Raw genomic sequence first — 22378 nt, 5'->3', positions numbered from 1 at the left:
CTAATTGAGGTGAGAAAACAGCTCATCCAAGGAACTGAAGCAACACTCTCAGCAGGCAATTCCAGACACACCTTCTCTACTGTACATTCATTATTCCCAGTAGGTTAGACAGGATATAAATGGAAGAATCTCCAATGCTGTGTGAATTTCAGTGGCATCTTTTCCTATCAGAAGCCACCATCCAACTCTGCTGAATGAAAGCAGCTAAATTTCAGTAGTGCTTAAATTTGAGTTTAAAATGGCACCATCTCCAGGCCCCAGAGTATGACCCAGAGTAAGGGGGACACAGCAGGGGGGATCGTGTCCTTCACTAATGGGAATATTCCCTTGGGAAGAAGGGGAAGAAAATAACCTGGAAATAAGGTCATCATTGTCTTGACAGCCCCATGGGAGACTCAGGCAGGGCTGAGGCTGAACTAATTTTCCTGCTGAGCCTCACAGGCATGTGGGGGCCACTTCACATGGCAGCAAAGGCTGAGAGCAGGGGAAACAGCTCTGATTTCTTTGGAAAATAATAGAAATCCCAAGAGGAGAGTCTGTAAACAGTCTCTAGGCCCTTGGGAAAATGATCCTGGGTGAATTCCCAACACAAGGATTTCGAGATTATCGAGGATGGGCCATGTTTTGGTTCCTGGTTTATCTGAGCATCACCAGGACATGAACATTGCACCTTAACTGTGGAGAGCTGTTTCTGTGTGAGGCAACCCTTGGAGAAGGGGAAGCAAACACTCCCTCCTGCTCTCAGCTCCTCCTTTGGGATCTCTGTGTTGCCACCTCAAAGAAGTGGCTCCAAGCACCAAAACAACTGAAACTCAGAGCTGCTAAAATTTAAAGGCATTTCTTAATTGCAGAAAACAGGGATCTGTTTCCTTGGACAAAAGGCTCACATTCCTGGAATCCCTTCAGCCCAGAGGAACAGCCAAGGGGGAGAAGTGGGGCAGTGGGAATGTGTTTTGCTCCACAACATCAGAGACTGGAAGGTTCTCAAGGACTGGAGTTTGTGCCAAGGAGCAGAGCCCCCCCTGCCCACTCTGGGGCTGGTACTGGAGCTGCCACCCTTCCTCTGTGTGCCAGAGCTGTGCCCACTCATGCCCAGAGCTCTGGCTGAGAGCTGCACCCTGCCAGCACCCCAACACAGGGCCTGGGCTGGGAATATTCCAGTTAGTCCACAATCCAGTTGATTCTTTGTTTTTAAATATTAATTCTATGAACCAGAGTCTCAGGAAATTTTACCAACCACTGAGTTCCCTGAAGAAGAGGAGGCCAAAGGGTGGGTTCAGAGCTGCCCACAGCCATGGCAAAGGCAGAGATGCCAGAGCCAAACTCCTCTCAGCAGTGCCAGAAGACAGAAACAAGGTGCCAAGGCCACCAGTTGTGGCTTGGGAGACACAGGTTGGACCTCAGGGAACAAAACTCAGTAGAAGGTGGAGTGGTACTGGAGTAGGTTACCCAGGAAGGTTGGGGAGTCTCCATCCTTGGTGGTTTTCTCAGCATTCAGCTACACAAGGCAAAATTAATATTGATGATAATTCTACTTTGAGTGGAGATGTTGGGCTAAAAACAACAGAATTCTCTTCAACAAACAACCCCATGTTTCAATGATCTTAAATTCAGGCCAGTGCATGTCTTGAACATTAACTTGGGGACATTTCAATATATCCTCAATTTCTTTGCTTAAAAATACTTAAAAGTGCAATAGAAGAAAACTATGATTTTTTTTAGTGATTTTTATTTCCACTCCTTCAAAGCACAAATGCTGTTCACTGTCTGCTGAGAGCCAACAGGTTCAAAGGCAGCAGCACACGGGGCCCATCAAACACCTGAAACATCCCCAGGTGTCTCCTCAGCACCAAGAGATTCTTTGGAACAGGAAAAGAAAGTACCACAAGTTATTTCCTGTATCGTGATGTGGTGTCTGTGCCAGGAACAGAAAACCCTCTGCAGCAAAACCTGTGACCTGTGAAAATGGTGTGGGCACTGCAATTGATTTCCCTGGAAATCAAACAGCATCTTCTTAAAAGCAGGACATAAAAATTAATGATTTTGTTAAGGTCTGTTTTGACAATGCAACACTTTGTACATGGATTAAACTGGGTTTTCTGAGTCTGTGCTCGGCCCTGTGGGAGCCTCTGTGTGTGTGGCTGTGTCTGCCTCTCTCTGTGAGGGGGCCTGGGGAGGGCTGGCATGGATGGGCACTTCCCTCCTGGAGACCATCCTCATCCCAGCACCCAGCCCTGAGGTCTGCAGGTGCCAGGCTGGAGCCCAGCACCAGGGAGGGAGCGGAACAGGCACCGGGCATGGCCTGGGAGAAGCCAAGGGGGAATCTGGTGGGGGAAGAGAGACTGCCTGGCAGTGCCACCCTCTGTGCCAGTGGCATGGCTGATGGAGAGCAGCATCCTGCAGGGAACGGGGAGGGAGAAGGGACAGCAGGGAGAGAAGGGGAAGCAGGGAGAGAAGGGGCAGCAGAGAGAGAAGGAACATCAGCATCCTGCAGGGAACAGGGAGAGAGAAGGGACAGCAGGGAGAGAAGGGGCAGCAAGAGAGAAGGGACAGCAAGAGAGAAGGGACAGCAAGAGAGAAGGAAGAGCAGAATCCTGCAGGGAATAGGGAGAGAGAAGGGCCAGCAGGGAGAGAAGGGACAGCAGGGAGAGAAAGGGCAGGAGGGAGAGAAGGGCCAGCAGGGAGAGAAGGGCCAGCAGGGAGAGAAGGGCCAGCAGGGAGAGAAGGGGCAGGAGGGAGAGAAGGGGCAGCAAGAGAGAAGGGACTGCAGGGAGAGAAGGAACATCAACGTGTGCTGTTGCTCACAGGCACTGCCAGGAGGAAGCACGAGCAGGTTGTACCCACCTTTCATCTCCCCCAGCAGCAAACCCTGCGCTGGGCTGAGGCTCTGGGGCTGCCAGACCCTCTGCCCACAGATAAACATCTTCACAGGAGACCACACTCCCCTCCTCAGCAGCAAACCTGCCCCTCTGCAACCTCCGACAGGGGAAAAAAATCTCAATCTCTTCAACTGCCAGTGGTTGTGCTGGAGCTGCTGTTGGCACAGGTGGTCTGTGGCATTGCTATTTTTGACAGCACAGGCTTCAAAAGATGAAAAGAGACACCTGCATTCTAAAAAAAAACAACCACAGGAGTAAATGAGGGTGAAAGTTGGTTTGTTTTCCACCAATAGTTGGCTTTTTAAAAGTTTGTACTATTTCATCAGGGAGAAGAAAGCAAAGGGCAGAAAATTGGTAATGTGTTCTTACAGTCCAAGCTTGATTTCTGTCAGTGCTAATGAATTAAAGTTTGTAGGTGGATATAATATTTTGTCTTTCCAATTCTTATAAATGAAGTTGTTATGATAGTTAAAATATATATTTGCTCTTATTAGATAAAAAATGGATGGTAGGGGGTTATTTGCAGGAAAGGTGTCTCTGTAGGCTGGGCCAGGGGAGGTTCAGGTTGAACATCAGCAGGAATTTCTTCATGGAAAGGGTTGTTACACACTGGAAGGGGCTGCCCAGGGTGGTGACAGAGTCCCCATCCCTGGAAGTGCTCATGAAACAACTGGATGTGGCCCTCAGGGCTCTGGTTGATTTGACCTGGTGGTGTTTGGTGCCAGGCTGGGCTCATGATCTGGGAGGTCTTTTCCAACCCCCACGACTCTGATTCCCTGGAGGATTTAAGACACATTAAACTGATGGTGTGACCTCCCAGCAATGATTTCCACACCCAGGGGCAGCAGCTCTACAGGCAGTGCTTCCATGAAAGCAGGACAGAGCTGTCCCTGTGCCATGGCCCCATGGACTGTGCAGAGCAAACCTCAGGGAACAAGCCAAACCAGCTCTGCCAGTGCACACAGAGCTGTGCCAGCACCTTGGGAACCTCTGCCAGGAACATCCTCACCCAGGCACGGGGCAGGGGCAGCTCTGGCTCAGCCCTGTGGGGCAGCACAGCCACAGGAGAGGTGCCCACACCCCTGCTCGGCATCAGACTGGGGGCAGACGTGGCTCTGGTGACAGCAGGGACAGCCCAGCCTGGGGGACAAGAGGCTCCCACTGCAGCTCCATGGCCAGGGTGGTGTGGGCTCTCCCACCCTGCTGCATTCCAGCAGGATGGCTGAGGGCCACCCCAGCTCCTGCTCACCAGGAGGGAGCAGGAGACAGAGAGAATGCCAAGGGTGGAGGGTGGGGTTGTCCTCAGCTCATTCCCATTTAGGGTGTCCAACCACAAACAGCCCCTGGTGATTCACAGATATCCCAGACTATGCTGAGCTGGAAGGGACCCACAAGGATCATCGAGTCCAACTCAAGTCAATGGCCCACACAGGGGATTGAACCCATGACCTTGGCATTATTACAACCAAGGTTTAACCAATTGAGCTCCTGCTGGGTCTGGGGGTCCTCACCTGCAGCAGCCCCACCAGGGGAGCTCACACCAGGTGCTGCTGAGGAGGGACCTGAGCCCACCTGGCCAGGGGGTGGCTGCTGGGATGGCTTTGGAGGGCAGCAATCCTGGAGGGAAAAGGGGCAACCCCCGAGGCCAGCCCTCAGTGGCAAGGTAAATGTTCCTCTGTCCAAAAACGTGTATTTAGGCAGTTCCAAAAAAGGCACTTGGAGCTCTGAGTGCTGTTGGTTGCCCTCCAGCAGCACGTTTACAGTGCTCTATGGGTCTGCCAGGACTGTGGGCAGCTGGCACAGCTCTGGGGTGGCTCTGGGCAGCTGGCACAGCTCTGGAGAGACTCTGGGCTGCTGGCACAGCTCTGGGGTGGCTCTGGGCTGCTGGCACAGCTCTGGAGAGACTCTGGGCAGCTGGCACAGCTCTGGAGAGACTCTGGGCTGCTGGCACAGCTCTGGAGTGACTCTGGGCTGCTGGCAGAGCTCTGGAGAGACTCTGGGCAGCTGGCACAGCTCTGGAGTGACTCTGGGCTGCTGGCACAGCTCTGGAGTGACTCTGGGCTGCTGGCAGAGCTCTGGAGAGACTCTGGGCAGCTGGCACAGCTCTGGAGTGACTCTGGGCTGCTGGCACAGCTCTGGGGTCGCTCTGGGCTTCTGGCACAGCTCTGGAGAGACTCTGGGCAGCTGGCACAGCTCTGGGGTGGCTCTGGGCAGCTGGCACAGCTCTGGAGTGACTCTGGGCTGCTGGCAGAGCCCTTGGGTGGCTCTGGGCAGCTGGCACAGCTCTGGGGTGGCTCTGGGCTGCTGGCACAGATCTGGAGTGACTCTGGGCTGCTGGCAGAGCTTTGGGGTGACTCTGGGCTGCTGGCACAGCTCTGGGCTGGCTCTGGGCTGCTGGCACAGCTCTGGTGGGACTCTGCCTGCCTCAGTGCAGCTACACCACAAGCACAGCTGGCCCTTCCATCCTTTGAAGCTGCTCATTGCTCTGGGTGTGCTGATTGCTTGGCAGAGTTTCCAGAGGACTGGAATTTTTTGTGGAATTCTGTTCTGTGAGGCAATGGCTGTGTGGGCAGTGAGTGCTCTTCAACATCAGCCTGAGCACAACCAGGATGGGCTTTGATGTCCTGGTTAATTGGTAATCACCTCCTTGTCTCTGTCTCCTTCAGGCTCCCTCTTCTCATCTCTTCCACACCTTCACTGCAGAGAAAATGGATTCACGAATTCCTCTGCATGTAAACAGGGCATTTTCCACTACCATTCCTGTTGCAGGGTTTTGTAACAAGGCCATCAGCAGAAGGGAGTGATGTGTGTTTTCTTTGATACCAAACCGCCCTGCTGCAGTGAGGAGAATCCTGCCAGGCACTGAGGGGAGGCTGCAGAGCAAACAGCACCTGCTGTCCAGGCACAGAGATCCTCAGCCCAGGGCCCACATTCACCTCAGGCTGGGGGGGAACTTCCCTCTCCAGAAATCCAGGTGGATTCCGTATAAACAGCCTCAGGAACAGGCAGGAAGGCAAAGGAGGTCCCATCACTGATCAGGGAAGGAATGAGACATGGAATGCCAGAGAGAGAGTGAAGGGCAGGAGGGGATGGGGGAGCAATCCATAGCAAGAGAGCTGGAAAGGGACTGGAGGCAAAGAGTAGAACTGTTAAACCTTGGCTGTAATAATGCCAAGGTCACGGGTTCAATCCCCTCTGTGGGCCATTGACTCAGGAGTTGGACTCGATGATCCTTGTGGGTCCCTTCCAGCTCAGAATAGTCTGGGATTCTGGGATTCTGTGACTGCTGCCATCTGGATAAACACAAATGTCAGAGTGGGAGAGGGTATTTTGCAAAGGAGAAAGTTTGTAGTTTCTCTTTCGCTTTTAACAGTCCTGTGTTGTTTACTTTCTGTGGCTCTTCTTCAGTAATTACAGTGCTCATAAACCCCCCAGCTGCTGGATAGAATGTATATTTAAAACTGTTAATAATTATGTGTTAATTACTGCTTCTTCACACCCTGAATCCAGGTTGGGCTCAGCTGTGCAATGCTCTGGCAGGGCTGGCCCTGGCAGCTGCTGCAGGGCTGGGAGAAGCTCCAACCAAGCACATTTGGGTCCACCAAAGCCACTCCCCAGGTGTGAACGGAGCTGCATCCAGCTGGCGGCCAGTCACCAGTGGTGTTCCCCAGGGGTCTGTGTTGGGTCCAGTCCTGTTTAACATCTTTATTGATGATTTAGATGAGGGGATTGAGTCCATCATCAGCAAATTTGCTGATGACACCAAGTTGGGAGGGAGTGTCGACCTGCTGGAAGGCAGGAGGGCTCTGCAGAGGGATCTGGATAGACTTGAGAGATGGGCTGATTCCAATGGGATGAAGTTCAACAAGGCCAAGTGCCGGGTCCTGCACTTTGGCCACAACAACCCCCTGCAGCGCTACAGGCTGGGCACAGAGTGGCTGGAGAGCAGCCAGGCAGAAAAGGACCTTGGAGTACTAATTGACAGGAAGCTCAACATGAGTCAACAGTGTGCCCAGGTGGCCAAGAAGGCCAATGGGATCCTGTCCTGTATCAAAAATAGCGTGGCCAGCAGGACCAGGGAAGTGATCCTTCCCCTGTACTCTGCATTGGTGAGGCCACACCTTGAGTACTGTGTTCAGTTCTGGGCCCCTCAGTTCAGAAAGGATATTGAGATGCTGGAGCGGGTCCAGAGAAGAGCAACAAGGCTGGTGAAGGGACTGGAGCACAAGTCCTATGGGGAGAGGCTGAGGGAGCTGGGGTTGTTTAGCCTGGAGAAGAGGAGGCTCAGAGGTGACCTCATCACTGTCTATAACTACCTGAAGGGAAGTTATAGCCAGGTGGGGGCTGGTCTCTTCTCCCAGGCACTCAGCAATAGAACAAGGGGGCATGGGCTTAAGCTCTGCCAGGGGAAATTTAAGTTGGATATCAGAAAAAAATTTTTTACAGAGAGAGTAATCAGGCATTGGAATGGGCTGCCCAGAGAGGTGGTGGATTCACCATCCCTAGAGATCTTTAAATGCAGATTGGACGTGGCGCTGGGTGCCATGATCTAGTAAATGAGCTAGAGTTGGACCAAGGGTTGGACTCGATGATCTTGGAGGTCTTTTCCAACCCAATCGATTCTATGATTCTATGATTCTATGATTCTAAGAGGAGCTGGGAGTGACCCCTGAGGAGCAGCAGGTGCTCACACAGCCGGCCAGGCTGGGCTGGGCTGGCCCAGCTCTGCTGCAGCCACAACAAGCTCCACCACCAAGAGATGCACTGACAGCACCTCCCACTTCAGGGTGTGAGAATTCTCTAAAAACCGGGACAAATATAACACCACATTGTTCCCAAAAGGTAAGGAAGGGCTCTCCCAGCATAAAAAGAGAGGATGGAATAAATAGGAATGTATTTCAAAGCTGGAGTTTTAAAACAGTGTGTGTTAGAATAGTTAGAAACTCCCACACAGTGAAAATGAGTTTTGGTGCCGCGCAGGGTTGTTCAAAAAGGAGCTTCCAGAGGGATTATCTGATTGGGCCAATAAAGGTACCAGCTCACCTTACAAACCCTGCTCTGTAATATCCTTAGACTGTCTGGGCTCTTTCCATCCTCACTGCCACTCACTGGGAGGGGACAGTGTTTGATGTCACTTTTAAGAAATGCAGAAATTCCTCTTTGTGAGTGAAATTAAAGGTAACAGAATCCAGGCCATCACAGCACACCAGTTCTCCCTTCTTTGGGCCAAATCCTTCAGTCCCTAAGAAAATTTACTCCATATATTTGTTAATTTTTTAAGCAGTGTTGCTTTAACATTACAGACACCAGAAGGACTGAAGGGAGAATTTAAGGATCAGGGGATAATCTCTTGCCAGTCAAGGTGATAAAGATGATCTCACAATAAATACCAGTAAACTAAACCCCGAGTATTTCATAGTAAAGAAAATCAGAAGTATTACAGAATTCAGAAGAAGAAGTGATATTATTTAAATGTCTTGGGATTTCCAGGCTTAAATTGCAATCAAAAGTCTGAAAGAAAACTGGGCCAGGACCGAGAAGGAAAAGCATTTTCAAGGTGAAGTGCTGGAGTCACCCAAGGAGATCTCTAATGTTTATTCAGCCTGATGATTTCAGGATGGAAAAAATCTGAATTTTCTTCTGGAGTGGAATTTGTCTTCCCAACCTGGTATCCTACAAAACACACATGGATCATTGTAGGGGGAGGTGTGTTTGAAAGGAGCAGGTACTGACTGAACTGACAGTTGGTGTCGGTTGTGCAAGGATAGGAAAAGTGGAGAAACTTCTTTATCTGTCCTAGAGCTGTGTCTGGGACTTTGAGAGCATGGCTTGGCTTATTCCTGCCATGCTAAAGCCAGCAAGGGTGCAAATTGATTTCTCACTTCTTTCTTGGTAAATGGGGTTAAAGTGTTTTGGTTACTAGACCCAGTCAGACTAAATAGACATGGAAGTCTTTGTTCTCCTCTGAGCAAAGTCAAAGTCAAAATTCTTAGGAACATGAAAGCAGCAATATCAGACCTATGATCTTGAAAGGAAACCCAGTGAATTGCATCTGTGGAATAACAGGAACACTCTTTGAATGCTGGAAGTCGCTCTGCATGTTGTTTACACTTGGAAGAATTACTTACTGCAATATTTGCATAAGTGTTCAGCTGTTTAATTAGAGCTGTCTGCAGGGAGGGGGCCGTGCTGTGGGCACCACACTCAAACCACATTTCTTTCTACAGCTGTAAATTCCAGTGAGCCAGACACAGGTTTCCATCCATATGGAGGAGAAGGGCTAGGGTTAGGCTTTGCCAAGGTGGGCATCGGGCACAGGGTGGGCTCCAGGGGCTGGCAGGGCTTTGCCAAGGTGGGCATCGGGCACAGAGTGGGCTCCATGGGCTGGGAGGGCTTTGCCAAGGTGGGCATCGGGCACAGGGTGGGCTCCAGGGGCTGGCAGGGCTTTGCCAAGGTGGGCATCAGGCACAGGGTGGGCTCCATGGGCTGGGAGGGCCTTGCCAAGGTGGGCATCGGGCACAGGGTGGGCTCCAGGGGCTGGGAGGGCTTTGCCAAGGTGGGCATGGGGCACAGGGTGGGCTCCATGGGCTGGGAGGGCCTTGCCAAGGTGGGCATTGGGCACAGGGTGGGCTCCATGGGCTGGGAGGGCTTTGCCAAGGTGGGCATCGGGCACAGGGTGGGCTCCTGGAGCTGGCAGGGATTTGCCAGCCTCAGTAATTCCATAGGGTTTTTAATCAGAATTTCTTCTCCCTGATCACCTTCCCCCTGGTAAAGCCCCTCTTTAATCACCATCTCTGCTCACTGATCAAAACTCGCTCACAGCAATAATGACAACTGTGCTCTGCTTTGCACCACTGGTCCAATTCTAAAAGAAGGACCTGATGACCCCAATGATGCCCAAACTGGTGCCCAAACTGGTGCCCAAACTGGTTCCAAACCAACACTTTGGGGTCCGGGTGGGTCGCAGGTCGCGACCTGGCCGGCAGGGGGCGCTGTGCGCGGTGGGGGCGTGTCCCTCTGGGGGCGTGGCCTGCAGGAGCGTGGCCTATAGGGACGGGCCCTGCAGGGGCGTGTCCGCAGGGGGCGTGGCCTCGCGGAGCGCACTGGCCGTGTCGCCGCCGCCGGGAGGGACGCGGCCCCGCCGGCGCCATGGTGAAGATCGCCTTCCACTCGCCCTTCGCGCTCAAGGACGAGCCCAAGAAGGAGGCGGCCGAGGCGCTTGTGGCCGACAAGGTGCGGGCGCGGCGGCGTCCCGGGCGGGGGGAGCCGAGGGGCCGCCGCCGCCGCCATTTTCTCACGGCCGGGGCAGGCGGCGGAGCCGGGCCCGTGCGGGAGGGCCGCGGGTGCGGGAGGGCCGTTCCTCCGGGCCAGGGGCCGTTCCTCCGGGCGAGGGGTCCCCCCGTGCTCTCCCTCAGGCCGAGTGACATCCTCCCCCCCCCCCCCCGTGCCCTCCCTCAGGCCGAGTGACATCCCCCCCAGTGCCCTCCGTCAAGCCGAGGGACACCCCCCCGCTCCCCCCGTGCCCTCCCTCAGGCCGAGGGAGCCCCCGGTGCCCTCTCCCGGCCCCCTCCCGGTGCCCTCTCCCGGCCCCCTCCCGGTGCCCTCTCCCGGCCCCCTCCCGGTGCCCTCTCCCGGCCCCCTCCCGGTGCCCTCTCCCGGCCCCCTCCCGGTGCCCTCTCCCGACCCCTCCCCGGTGCCCTCCCCTGGCCCCCCCATGCTCTCCGTCAGGCCGAGTGACCCCCCGGTGCCCTCCGCCGAGCCCCCCGTGCCCTCTCCAGGCTCCCCCGTGCCCTCCCCCGGCCTGTCTGTGCCCCCGCCGGGTGTTTATCTCCCGCTGGGCCCGAGCCAGCGCCGCGTTTCCTGCCGGCCCTTCCAGCCGGTCCCCGGGAAGCGAAGGGGCCCCCCCTCCGGCAGCGCCTCCCGGGCAGGCACAGCGGGCCCGGGCCCGGAGCCTCCCGGCGGAGCGTGAATTAAGCAACCTGCCATAAAGGGTTTTAAATAGCAACGCAGGCGAGCGCCCTGCCTGCGGTTTGGGCTTTTCCTGCCCAGGGCGGCGCTGGCTCGAGCGGAGCTTCGCCCGTTTGGGGGGGATTCGGTTGAAGGTGTCTTGGTTTTTAGTGAGCTGGAGAAGATCAGCGTGTTGGGAAACGCGGCAGTGGCTCAGGAGGGGGAACACGCCGTGGCTTGTTTGTAATCGGGAGTAAGAAAAATGTGAAAAAGCAACAGCAGAACTTGCCGAGTTGCACTGCAGTGTCTGTTTTCTTCTTTTCGTTCCCCTCTTCTAAGCTGTAATCAGGACAGCGGTTTGCCTTCCAGCCCACTCAGCCTCACCTGAAATAGCCTCCCTTTAGAAGGAGAAGGGATGTAGGGTGGAATTACTGCTCAGTGGGCTCTGCTGAGCTTGAGGAGTTTTATGTGTGCACAGGTAATACAGCAGCACCTGAGCACAAGATCAAAAGGAGGGAGGGAAAGTAGGAAAACAGGGTCGGTAAATAATTCCAATTCTGAAGATGTCATTAGCCACTTTCTTGTGGGACAAACTCAGCTACTCCTGAGGCAGCTTCTTACACATACATTTACAGCCCTGTACTGTGCAAGTTCTGAGCATAATAGTTCTAATAAACACTTACACTCCTTTTTTTCTTCTCATGGGAGCTCTTCCTCTCAGTTTGGAATATTCTCAGTGTTTGCACTACGTGGGTTTTGCACAACTCTTCACTGTGACTGCAGGTCTTGGAGTTGCCTGTAAACATCAAGTTCATAATTTTACTCCAAGACAAACTTGTTGGAGTGGTTGTTAATGTCTCCTTTTGCTGGAATATTTGTGCAGAGCAAACAAGCTTAAGGGCTAATGTTGGCTGAAACAGCACAATAAAAGTCCCCTGGAATATCTGCACGAAACCCTTGAGCTTGCAGAATCCCCTCCCTGCAGGCTCTTGGAGCTGACTGGCAGCACTGTTAAATCAAGTGATTTTCCTTCCCTTCTACTCGTTTGCTTTGCTTGTCACACCTTAGAACTGCATTTTCTTTTGTAGTTTTTAAATGGTTTTTGTGTGTTATTTTTGAGCAGAGGTTTTGTAACCTGCTGGAGCAAAGTCTTCCTGTGTTCTCAGCTCTGTCAGCTCTTCAGGTTCAGCTGCCCACATTGGTGTTCCATGTGCTGAAATCCCTTTGCCTTGTCGGGAGTAGGTGCAGTGCGAGTGTCGCTAATTGGATGTCGACATCATCAGCCCAGCCCCGGGACGGCTGCAGTGCCAGAACTGCTGCAGACTGGGGTGTTCAAGTAGTGACAGGCTGGATGAGTAAGGTGCTGAAAGGTGGAGGTGAAGGTGGGAGAAGGTGAAGAGAACAGAATTAATAAAGCTGGTTAGCCCTGAAAGGTGGTTTTCTCATAGTGCCATATAAATGTGGCATAATTCTGACTTGAAGTTGGGGTTTGAATTTGTTTTTGCAGGTTGTTTGTTGGGGTTTTTTTTCCTAACAAATGCTTAGCAAGCCAATTGTAGCAGCTTGTGCCTTGCTGAAGCAACATTTCTGTGTTTGGAGGGTGCAGGAGTGGAATGTGGGAGTATTGACTTGCAGCAAACAGCTCGGGGTTTGTTTCAGGACTTGCATAACTGATGTGCTTGACTTTTATGCTGCTGCATCTTGCTGAGCACGGCAGTATGTGGGGCCGTGGTGATAATGCTGGGGCTTGTTGGGAGCACAGGCCACTCAGTGTGCTGTGTCCTCTGGGACCCAAATAAAGGCCATGGGAGCTGCTGAGCCCAGTCCAGCCACCTCTGGGAGCACCTCAAAAGGAAAGATCTTTTACTGTGAAATCCAGTGTTCTTCCTGCCTGACAGTACAAAGAGCAGGGCTTGAAACTCAGCTACTAAATCGTGGAGTCAGGAATCATTAAAGGGACATAGTTGACCAGATATAGAGGTTATCTAAACATTGTGGGCTTGGTTGGTTTTGGGTTTTGCCTTTTATTTTTTTCCTTCTGAAAGATCCAAACCCAGTGTGTGTTTACCCAAAGGAAATTACTCTGATTGTTTTGTATTTCAAAGAACTTCTGCTGTTCCCTCTCCACTTGGCTCACTTCCACATGAGCCTTTCACCTGGATGTCTGGGAAGGTGCTGGAGAGGCTCTGGAGGGTTGACTTTGCCCTTCAGACACCACCACTGCCTCTGTGGGTGGATTGCCCAACTCTCACCACCTCACATGAGAGCAGCTTCCTTTGGGGGCAGTTATCCTGTGTTTGACGGGACACTGAGAGGGAGAAACAAGTTACTGAACTAAAGAGGGACGTTTCAGGCAGCTGGAAACAAAACTTCCATGGGATTTGGGTAGAAGAGAGGGTTTTTTGAAGCTGCAGGGCAGGATGTGCCACAGGGACTTGTTTTTATTTGGCATAATTGGAAGCTCCGTTTAAGCTGACGACTGGTTTTCTTTCCTAGTGGACTTTGCTTGTGCATATTAAAGCCCTGAAACCTGGTGCCTCGTGCCAGTTGTCTGTTCCCCAGCCAGCTGACAGAGCTGCATCTTGGCTGCTTCTGTTAATCCAGCTTTGTGAGGAAAAGCAATGGTCATGCACGTGATAGCAAGAGGAGGAGAGGGAAGAGGCCTGAAAACACTCTGTACTTCACTGACCTTGATCTACAAATCCTTTCTTTGGAACTGTGTTGTGGCTGCAGCACTGTATCTTTTATTAAAGTTATTTAAATGTCTTACAACCCAAATAGTTTCTGCATAAAGGTTTGTGTAGAAAACATCATCTAACTAAGAAAATACTCCCAGGGCTGTTTGCAAACTGATCTTAATCTGATGCAGTAATATTTCATGTCAGTGTTTTCTTATTCTGTGATGCTGACTTGCAATTCTCACACCTCGAAGAAACAGAAGATGGTGGGACAAAGGGAAGGAGTTGGTAACAGCTCCTGTTAAATTCAGAGCAGCTGCACTTTCTAAGTTCTCATCCCTCTTTGTTTCAAGGACCCAGAAGTTGCCACGCACAGGGGTGAGAGCTCATCTGGAAGATGTCTGTTGACTCTGCTGGGCCTGGCCTTCATCTTGGCAGGGGTGGTGGTTGGAGGAGCCTGCATCTACAAGTACTTCATGCCCAAGGTAAGCTCTGCTCCGAGTTCTTTTTTGTTTAAGCAGCACTGACTGTAAAGAGTGTAATTATAAATGGATTACACTGTGCTGAGACCTCCAGGAGCTGGGCCGTGGTGCCCTTCAGGAGAGCTGCAGGTGTGCCAGCCCCACACCCTGGCACAGCACCCGTGTTGGAAATGCTGCTCCAGGGCTGCTCTGTGAGGATTTTGAGGAGTTCTGGAGTTGAGGGAGACCTTTGGAGCTGCAGGCAGGCTCACAGGCCTGGTAGCTGGTGCTTTTTGGTACACTGAGAACTTAATTAGTCCTGTGAGAAACACCAGCAAGCTCACAAAACCAAAATGAGGTAAGGAGGTTTTGGGAGAAGCTATCCATGAGAAAGGAATGCAGAAGAGAGAAATTTCTCAGGGCAGAACATCTGGGCAGAAAGTGACATCCAAATAGGAGCTGTAATAAGGTTTATAGACACTGTGATACAACCTATAGAACTTGGCTATGAGTGGGATTTGACAATATATATTGTGTAATTTGGAGTTAGTGTGTCTTTTCTGTCTCTTTTTCTTTCTTGCTTGCCTTTTTCTTTACTTTCCTTCATGGAGTGATTTAATAAAATACTTTGTGTGTGGCACCTGCGAGCTGTGCCCGCTTCTTTTGGGCCGCCACGATCTGAAAGCCGTTCCAGCTCTGCCGTGCCGTTCCCCCCCTGTGCCGTGCCGTTCCCCCCCTCCGGGCCGTGCCGTTCCCCCCCCCCCGTGCCGTGCCGTTCCCCCCCTCCGGGCCGTGCCGTTCCCCCCCTCCGGGCCGTGCCGTTCCCCCCCTCCGGGCCGTGCCGTTCCCCCCCTCCGGGCCGTGCCGTTCCCCCCCCGGGCCGTGCCGTTCCAGCTCTGCTGTGCCGTTCCCCCCCCTGTGCTGTGCCGCACTAACCAGCCTTGCTCCCGCAGCACAAGGTGTACCGGGGCGAGATGTGCTACTTTGAGAGCGAGGGCCGGCCCCGCGCCGCCGAGCCCTACTTCCTGCCTATCGCCGAGGAGGCCGATATCCGCGAGGCCGACAACATCGCCATCATCGACGTGCCCGTGCCCAAGTTCTCCGACAGCGACCCCGCCGCCATCGTGCACGACTTCGACAGGGTAAGGCACGGGGAGGGCACGGGGAGCTCTGTGCCCACTGAGCTGCTCTGCAGGGACAGGGCTGAGTGGGGAGCTCTGTGCCCACTGAGCTGCTCTGCAGGGATGGGGCTGAGCAGAGAGCTCTGTGCCCACTGAGCTGCTCTGCAGGGATGGGGCTGAGTGGGGAGCTCTGTGCCCATTGAGCTGCTCTGCAGGGAGAGGGCTGAGTGGGGAGCTCTGTGCCCACTGAGCTGCTCTGCAGGGACGGGGCTGAGTGGGGAGCTCTGTGCCAGCCAAGCCACTCTGATCTGTGGGAGCTCTGCTCTGCTGATCTGTGGGATCTGCCCCTTTGAGAGAGAGGCTGAGGGAGCTGGGGGTGTTCAGCATGGAGAAGAGGAGGCTCAGAGGTGACCTCAGCACTGTCTAGAACTACCTGAAGGGAAGTTCTGGCCAGGTGGGGGTTGGTCTCTTCTCCCAGGCACTCAGCAATAGGACAAGGGGGCACGATGGGCTCAAGCTCTGCCAGGGGAAAATGAAGCTGGAGATCAGAAAAAAATTATTTCCAGAGAGAGTAATCAGGCATTGGAATGGGCTGCCCAGAGAGGGGGTGGATTCCCCATCCCTGGAGGTTTTTAAGGTGAGACTGGACGTGGCACTGAGTGCCATGATCTGGTGATCACAGTGGAGTTGGACCAAGGGTTGGACTTGATGATCTCAGAGGCCTCTTCCAACCCAACTGATTCTATCAACTCCTTTGCCTGAACTGTCAGGAAAAGGCACCTCGGTGCAACTTTAAATACTGTTGCCCATGGGATGGCTGGATGTGCCACTTTTGCTGTTTGGTGAAGAACCCTCTGTAAATGGTAGTGAGAAGACTGTTGTAATTTGAGTTAAAAATGATTTGGCCTAAGGTTTTGCACATTGTTACAGCAAAATACAGAATTGCAGACAGGTGGGGTCTTGGAGAAGGGAATTAAAGCATTTCAAGCAGCTGAAATCTTGAACCTGACAGTGCTGTGTTAGTTGGATGGGGTTTCTGTAAGGCAGAGGTGGGAGGATGGCTTTAATTTGACTTTTTTATTAAAGTCATGTCAGTGGTATTAACATTTATCCTGAGTCAGCTGTAAAAGCTCTTGTAGGTGGCTCGTAAAGCCAACCTTGGCAATGCAGATAGAATAAATAGATAAATCTAGTTTCAGCAGTCCTTGTGCTGATGTGAGTTTGTAGGCACTAATGCTTTTCCTGAAGAACTGTTTACAGGGAATGATTGTTTTTCAGCAGCTGGATACCTTTGTTTGCACTGTGCTTAATTAGACCTCTTCAGTTTCAAGAGCATGATCACAAATACTTCCTCTGTGTTAGTACAAACTGTACTTCTTAAGAATTATGATAGAAACTGCTTTTATAGTCAGTTTCTGTCCTGTACAAAAGTTTTGTAAACTATCACTGTAACCACTTTTGGCTTGCAAAAACTCAGAGTAGACAGTTCTGAATGCAGCTCTTCAGAGCAGCTGTGTGGGATCTCAGCATTTTTAGCTTCCTTCTTGGTCCTTGTAAAACTGTATTCTGATATCTTATTTTTCACAATAGCTTTTGACAGCATATCTTGACTTGCAACTGGGCAACTGCTACGTGATCCCTCTGAACACGTCCATCGTGATGCCCCCCAGGAACCTGATGGATCTCTTCGCCAAGCTGGCGGTATGTGGGGGCTCTGCTGCCGAGTCCTGGGCACAGGGTGGCTTTGGCTGGCAGTGCTGGTGCTGCTCCTGAACTCCAGGCTCTTGCTAGAACAGTCCCCTTGCCATCACAGCCCGTAATCCCCGGGCTCAGGCACTGTGCTGGAGCTAAGGCCAGCTGTCAGTGGATATTATGTTGAGTAGATTCATGCCTAATGCTCTTATTAATACCTGGCTTTATGGGAGCTGAAAGCAACCAGCAGATAAGGTTAAATTTAGCTGTTAGAAAGGAATTTGATAAAGCTCCAAATATCATTGAAAGCCTAAACCTGAAAGTTCCTCCTGGAAAGCTCGTTTGCCCCGTGAGAGTTGTGATGAAAAGAACAATGGCAACTTGTTCCCTTGTTACTGGCACTGCAGTTATGAGCTCACCACAACTATTTTGACTCTTCAGCCACTAAAACTGGTGCTTTTCCAAGGTGACTTATGGGTCAAGTTCATAGAGCTTTGCTGCTCCTCTCCAGTGAAATGCAGTACTCTTTCACTCAGCTACCATGTGTCAAAGGGACTTCTTAAGGAAATCCTTGACTCTTTTACACCTAATTCAGAGACCACGGGTCTAGTTTAGCTTGTTGCATTATTCTTTTTAGCTTCTTGAAGACAAGCTTGAAGTGTGTCTCCCTTTTTTTAGGAGTAGCTCATGAGGAGTGGGAAGCTGTTTGCAGTGCTGTGATCTTCTGATGAAGGCTTTTGTAGGTGGTCCTGCTCTTTTTACATTAGAAATGCATTGCCTCAGAGCTGGAATCTTTCACAGTACTTTGTTTCTCTTTTAACTGCAAACTTTGTTGTTCACAAATAAACTTGACCAGGCTCTGTTTACGTTTGCTTCCCGTGAGGCCCAGCAGTGTTGAGGTTAACTGTGCTTTGTTTGCATGTAACTGCAACTGTTTGAAATGGCCTTTGTCAGGTTTTAACCTCCCTGCTATGCAGCTGCTCACGCCCAGCATATCTTAGTGTGAAATAGAAGGAAAGCTGAAGTCTGCAGCCTGAAGTCCTGCCAAAGCAAGGAGTGAAATGCACAGGTTTGTCTGTGGTTGCAGGAGTCTGTATCTCCAGGATTTTCTCTTTCAGACTGGCTCTTACCTGCCTCAGACTTACCTGGTGCGTGAGGAGATGGTGGTTACAGAGGAGATCGATAACGTGTCTGATCTGGGGATCTTCATCTACCAGCTGTGTGTGGGGAAAGAGACGTTCAGGCTTCAGCGCAGAGACCAGATAATGGGTGAGTTCCTTCAGAGGACAAGGACAGCTCTTGCTCACTGGGGAAGGGGTAGATGCTTCAACCTGGGGACTTTTTCGACTTGGAAATCTGAGTGCTCAGCATGAGCTGAAGCTCATCATAGACCTGCCGAGTATTTCCCCTGCTTTCATGTGTGTGTCACTTGAACAGGCTGAGAAAGTTTCAGTTACAGAATTACAGTTACCAACCTGGAATTTAAGCCTGTTTATCTTCCATCTCTTCATTGAAGTTGTAAGTTGTTTGGCCCCAAAATTCACATAATCATCAGATAATGTGAGTCTCTGTAGGTGCAGCTTGTTTTGTCACTGTCCTATCTAAAACTGGGTTACAGGAACACCAATTACAAATATTATCTGCTGCTTCACTTGCTTTGAAAGAACCAAATGATTGAGCAGCGAGCTCTGGACATCCCAGACTTCCTCTCTGAAAGAGGAAGGACACTTCAGAGGAAATGCTGAGGTGGTCCTTCATTGCCTGTATTCTCCTGCCATTCTGAGAAAGGGTTGAGCCTGACATGTCAGTGCTTTCACCTACTGGGAGGAGGCCTGGGGTACAGCAACCTGTTGCTGTGAATTTTGGTTCAGCTGTAGCTCTTAAATCATTTCATATCTGCTGCTCCCACCAAACTAATCCTTTGAGGGATAGAGCTTTTCAGAATGCCAATGTTTGCTTTGTTGGAACTCTCTGCTCTTGTTTTCCTGCCAAGCTCTTGGGCAAGAGTTTCCTCAGCCCAGTTGCAGCATCAGGAGCCACATCTGCTGCTTGCTACAGGCTTGTCCTGTGCTGGGTGGAAGGCAGGCTCTGTCTGTGGGAACATACAGGGGTTCTTTGTGGCTCATGGTGCAGGACATGTGAAGGCAGATAAATGCTGCCCTCGTGGGAGGGAGAGGCACGTGTCTCTGAGCTGTTGGGAGGGTGATTCGTCTTTGATTGTAGCACTGTTCCTTCTTGTCTCCTAGTAAAGAGTCACAGCTGGTACAGGTAAACTGCCTGGGTCAAACCCAGTGCTGGCATGTCCCAAAATAGAGAAAATCACTTTAATACTGTTAGGAAAAACTTGAGTGAGGTCATCAGCTGAGTGGCAAATCCTGCCAAGGTGAAGGCAGCTCTGCAAAGCACAGCCTGTGAAATGCACTCTGGGTGGCTGGGGGATGTCTGATGGAAACAACCCAGTGCCAGGCTCTGGTGGCAGCTCCTGGCTGAAGAAACACGTTGTGTGAGGGACTGTGTCTGGCTGCTGTTGCTGGTGGCCCAGACCTGGCAGTGGTGCTGCTGGGCTGTGCTGTACTCAGGCTCTCCTCTCTCGTCCCCAGGTGTGCAGAAACGGGCGGCAGAGAACTGTCACTCCATCAGGCACTTCGAGAACTCTTTCGTTGTTGAAACAAAGATCTGTCAGCAGTGAAGGGTGGTGGCTGAGAGGTGACCTGTCCACACCTTCCCTGGGAAGTCTGAGCGTTCAACATCGACTTCTGAAATTAAAACGTGCAGTGATAATCAAAAGCCTTATGCATTTTCTGTGTATTGCTTGTATTTCAAAAGACAAAGTCACCATTCAGCTTTCGTTGATCCTTGGTATAACCTTTTAGTTGTCTCATGTAAAACTTAAATTTGAGTAAGGTTTTTTTTTTTTAGAAGGCTAATACCAGTTTATCTGTTGAATGTGTTTGATTTAGTGTAATCTGGGAATGGCAGAAAAATATATATATATAAAAACTTTCCCCAGTTCCTTGGCTGGAACCAGTTATGTTCACCTTAACTTTCACAGAATGATTAACATTAATAATCTGTGGTTTGCACATCTCGTGTAGTTCTGTAGGATAGCTCTGCACTCCATGTCCTGGCTCAACCCTGATCTGGATCATTAAAGGTTTATTTTAACGACCATGTGTGAGGCATGTAAAACCCGAGCTCAGTGACCATAAACCTTTAACACTACCCTCTTTCTTTTGTGCAATTACTGTATTGAATTCGTATGTATATTTGGAACCTTCCCCGAGCTTACGTTGAGTTCTCCTCCCTCAGTTTGGTTTTGTGGCATTTAGTTGTTAGATTTGGATAGAGTTACTCTTAAAGCTTGTCAGTATTTTTGGTTAGGAGTTGGTTTATCCTGTAACTTCCTATTTCAAGGATCTGTTCTGGTATAGCTCACCTGTGAATGTGGCTGTAGTTGGAAACTTAAACTACTTGGGCTTAGATAAACTTTTTAGATCAACTTTTTATGAGCAAGTAGCTTTACTGCTGCAGTCAGAGCAATGTTCCTTTTTTGAAAGCTGCAGCTTAAAGATAATGAAGAGTTAGTGTCCTGCAGTTGATAAACTCGAGAGTTTTATTAAGGGACTTTATATTGGCATAAATTCTGCAACCCTCTAATAAATGTTTCTCTAAAACCTTGGTGTTTGTGTGACTTCCTGGTGCTCAGAGGTGAGGGGAGTGATGCTGTGGGCCTGGGACAGGGACACCCCTCTTAACCTCTTTTTCAACTTGTGAAGCTGAATTTCCTCTTCCTGGTGCTGTGGAAATGCCTTGTGGTGCCAAACAAGCTGGAGGACCAGAGGGAAGAACAGACAGCTCTCTGCAGCTCGGGATGTTGTGTGGAACCCCCCTGTGCTCTCCATGTGCTCAGTGCTGGAGGCCCAGCGGTGCTCCTGGGGCCTGTGGGCAGCGACTCAGCTGTGGCAGGGCAAGCCAGGGGTGTATTGAGCAATTCATTTGAATACTGGTGCTGAGGGGGGTGTGCAGCAAGTGACAGGGTTAATGAGCAGCCTGGGGGCAGCTCTGCCCCTGAGCTTTGCTGGGCTGACAGCTCAGAGAGGAGAGTCGTGCGGCAAAACATCTGTGACTCAAGGAGCTCAAGTGTGTCCTGAACCCTTCTGGCTTCCCTGGAAAGTGGCTGGGAATATAGAGCTGGAAGGCAAACAGCTGGATTTCTGTGCAGAGAACTGGTGGGAGTGAGAAGTGACTGTAGGAGTCAGTCATTGCTCATGAAACTTCGGAGGAAAGGAGAACACAGGAATTGTAATGCAGAGGTGGTTGGTGTTGCCATGCAGAGGGTGTATCCCAAAACTACAGCATTGGCTCTACAACAGTGTGTGTAGGAGAGTATTTCATTATAAACCTTAATTTACTGAAATAAAGTGCTGTGGAAAGCTGCAATTAAAGTCACAGTCAGGTTGGCTTCACTCAGGTGTGTTACTGGGGCAAACAGCTGCACTGGGAAGTTTCTGCTCCAGCTTTGCTGTGTTCTTGGACAGGTGATTCCCCCCTTGGGATTGTCTGGGGGGATAACCAGGATGGGTTGGCTTCTTAGTATGAGTGCAAGAGCTTGGAAATGTGTTGGCTGTAGAGAGCATCATCTTGCAGCAGGAGGTTTGATTTTTATGGAAAATAAACCCTGGGAATTGTGCCAGCTTGGAGTGTCCATGCAGGATGGCACTTCCACCCCTGGACGGGAGTGCTGGACCTGCTTCCAGAGGGGCTGCAACACTTTCTCTCGTGTTTGTCTGGTGGAGCTTCCAAAGGCAGTGGAGTCAGTTCCCTGAGATGTTATGGGATGTTCCAGGCACGGTGCCAGGACACAGAGGAACGGATTGTTCTTACCTGCTCTGGCAGAGGAGCTGGGCTGGGTCTCACGTGTGTGCTGGGCTTGGGATCTGCCCTAAGCAGTTTATGCTGGGGCTGAGTGTCCAAGCCAAAATACTGCAGTGTTAAGGTATTCCTGGGGTCTCCTACTGCTGTGGCTGGCTCTGAGCAGCCCCTGGGTTCAGCTGCTCTGTGGGAAGCAGGAGGAGCACGAGCTGGAGTCCTTTGCACCAGCAGATGGCACAGGCAGCAAACACTTGGGTGTAAAGTGTGTGTAAGTGGTAAAGAGTTGGTGTATTCATATGACATAGAGTTTGTCAGGTATTTTGCCAAAATTAAACCTAAAAATGGGGTGATCAAACTTCTTTTAGCTGGTGTTTAGTGTCTTTGCTGAGTTTTTAATTTAGTGAGGAGTGTTTTTTAATACAACTACAGCCTGTGCAAACCTCCTGTTTCATATCTGGGTAGAACTGTGCTGCACACATGGGTGTGGTGACACTGCTGGGATGCAAATGCAACCTTATTTACTGGAAGAGCTCTATTTACCTGTGTGTTTACTGGCAAAGCTGCCAGTGTGCACAGGGCAATTAGTGGTAAATTTTAAATGCCTTTAGCAATGTTAAGCTGACAATCCAGTGCTTTGAATGTTTCCTTTTCCAGCATTACAGGTGATTTATTTTTTGGCAAGTTTAAGGACATTAACCAGAAAGACACATGAGAAAGATCATTATTAG

At 51.0% G+C, this 22378-nt stretch overlaps 1 protein-coding gene across 1 annotated transcript; it reads left to right on the top strand.

Annotated features, from left to right (window-relative positions):
* Positions 1–9952: 9952 nt before the first annotated feature.
* ITM2A (integral membrane protein 2A) lies at positions 9953–20452 on the top strand. Its single transcript, XM_071569063.1, has 6 exons — positions 9953–10112; positions 13858–13989; positions 14919–15107; positions 16677–16787; positions 17897–18047; positions 19379–20452. The coding sequence occupies exons 1-6, from the start codon at positions 10029–10031 to the stop codon at positions 19465–19467; spliced, it is 756 nt and encodes a 251-aa protein (XP_071425164.1). The 5' UTR covers positions 9953–10028; the 3' UTR covers positions 19468–20452.
* The last annotated feature ends 1926 nt before the right edge of the window (positions 20453–22378 follow it).

The sequence above is a fragment of the Pithys albifrons genome, chromosome 14, assembly GCF_047495875.1.
Source record: "Pithys albifrons albifrons isolate INPA30051 chromosome 14, PitAlb_v1, whole genome shotgun sequence".
NCBI classification, from domain to species: Eukaryota; Metazoa; Chordata; class Aves; order Passeriformes; family Thamnophilidae; genus Pithys; species Pithys albifrons.
This window is presented reverse-complemented; position numbering and strand designations above follow the sequence as displayed.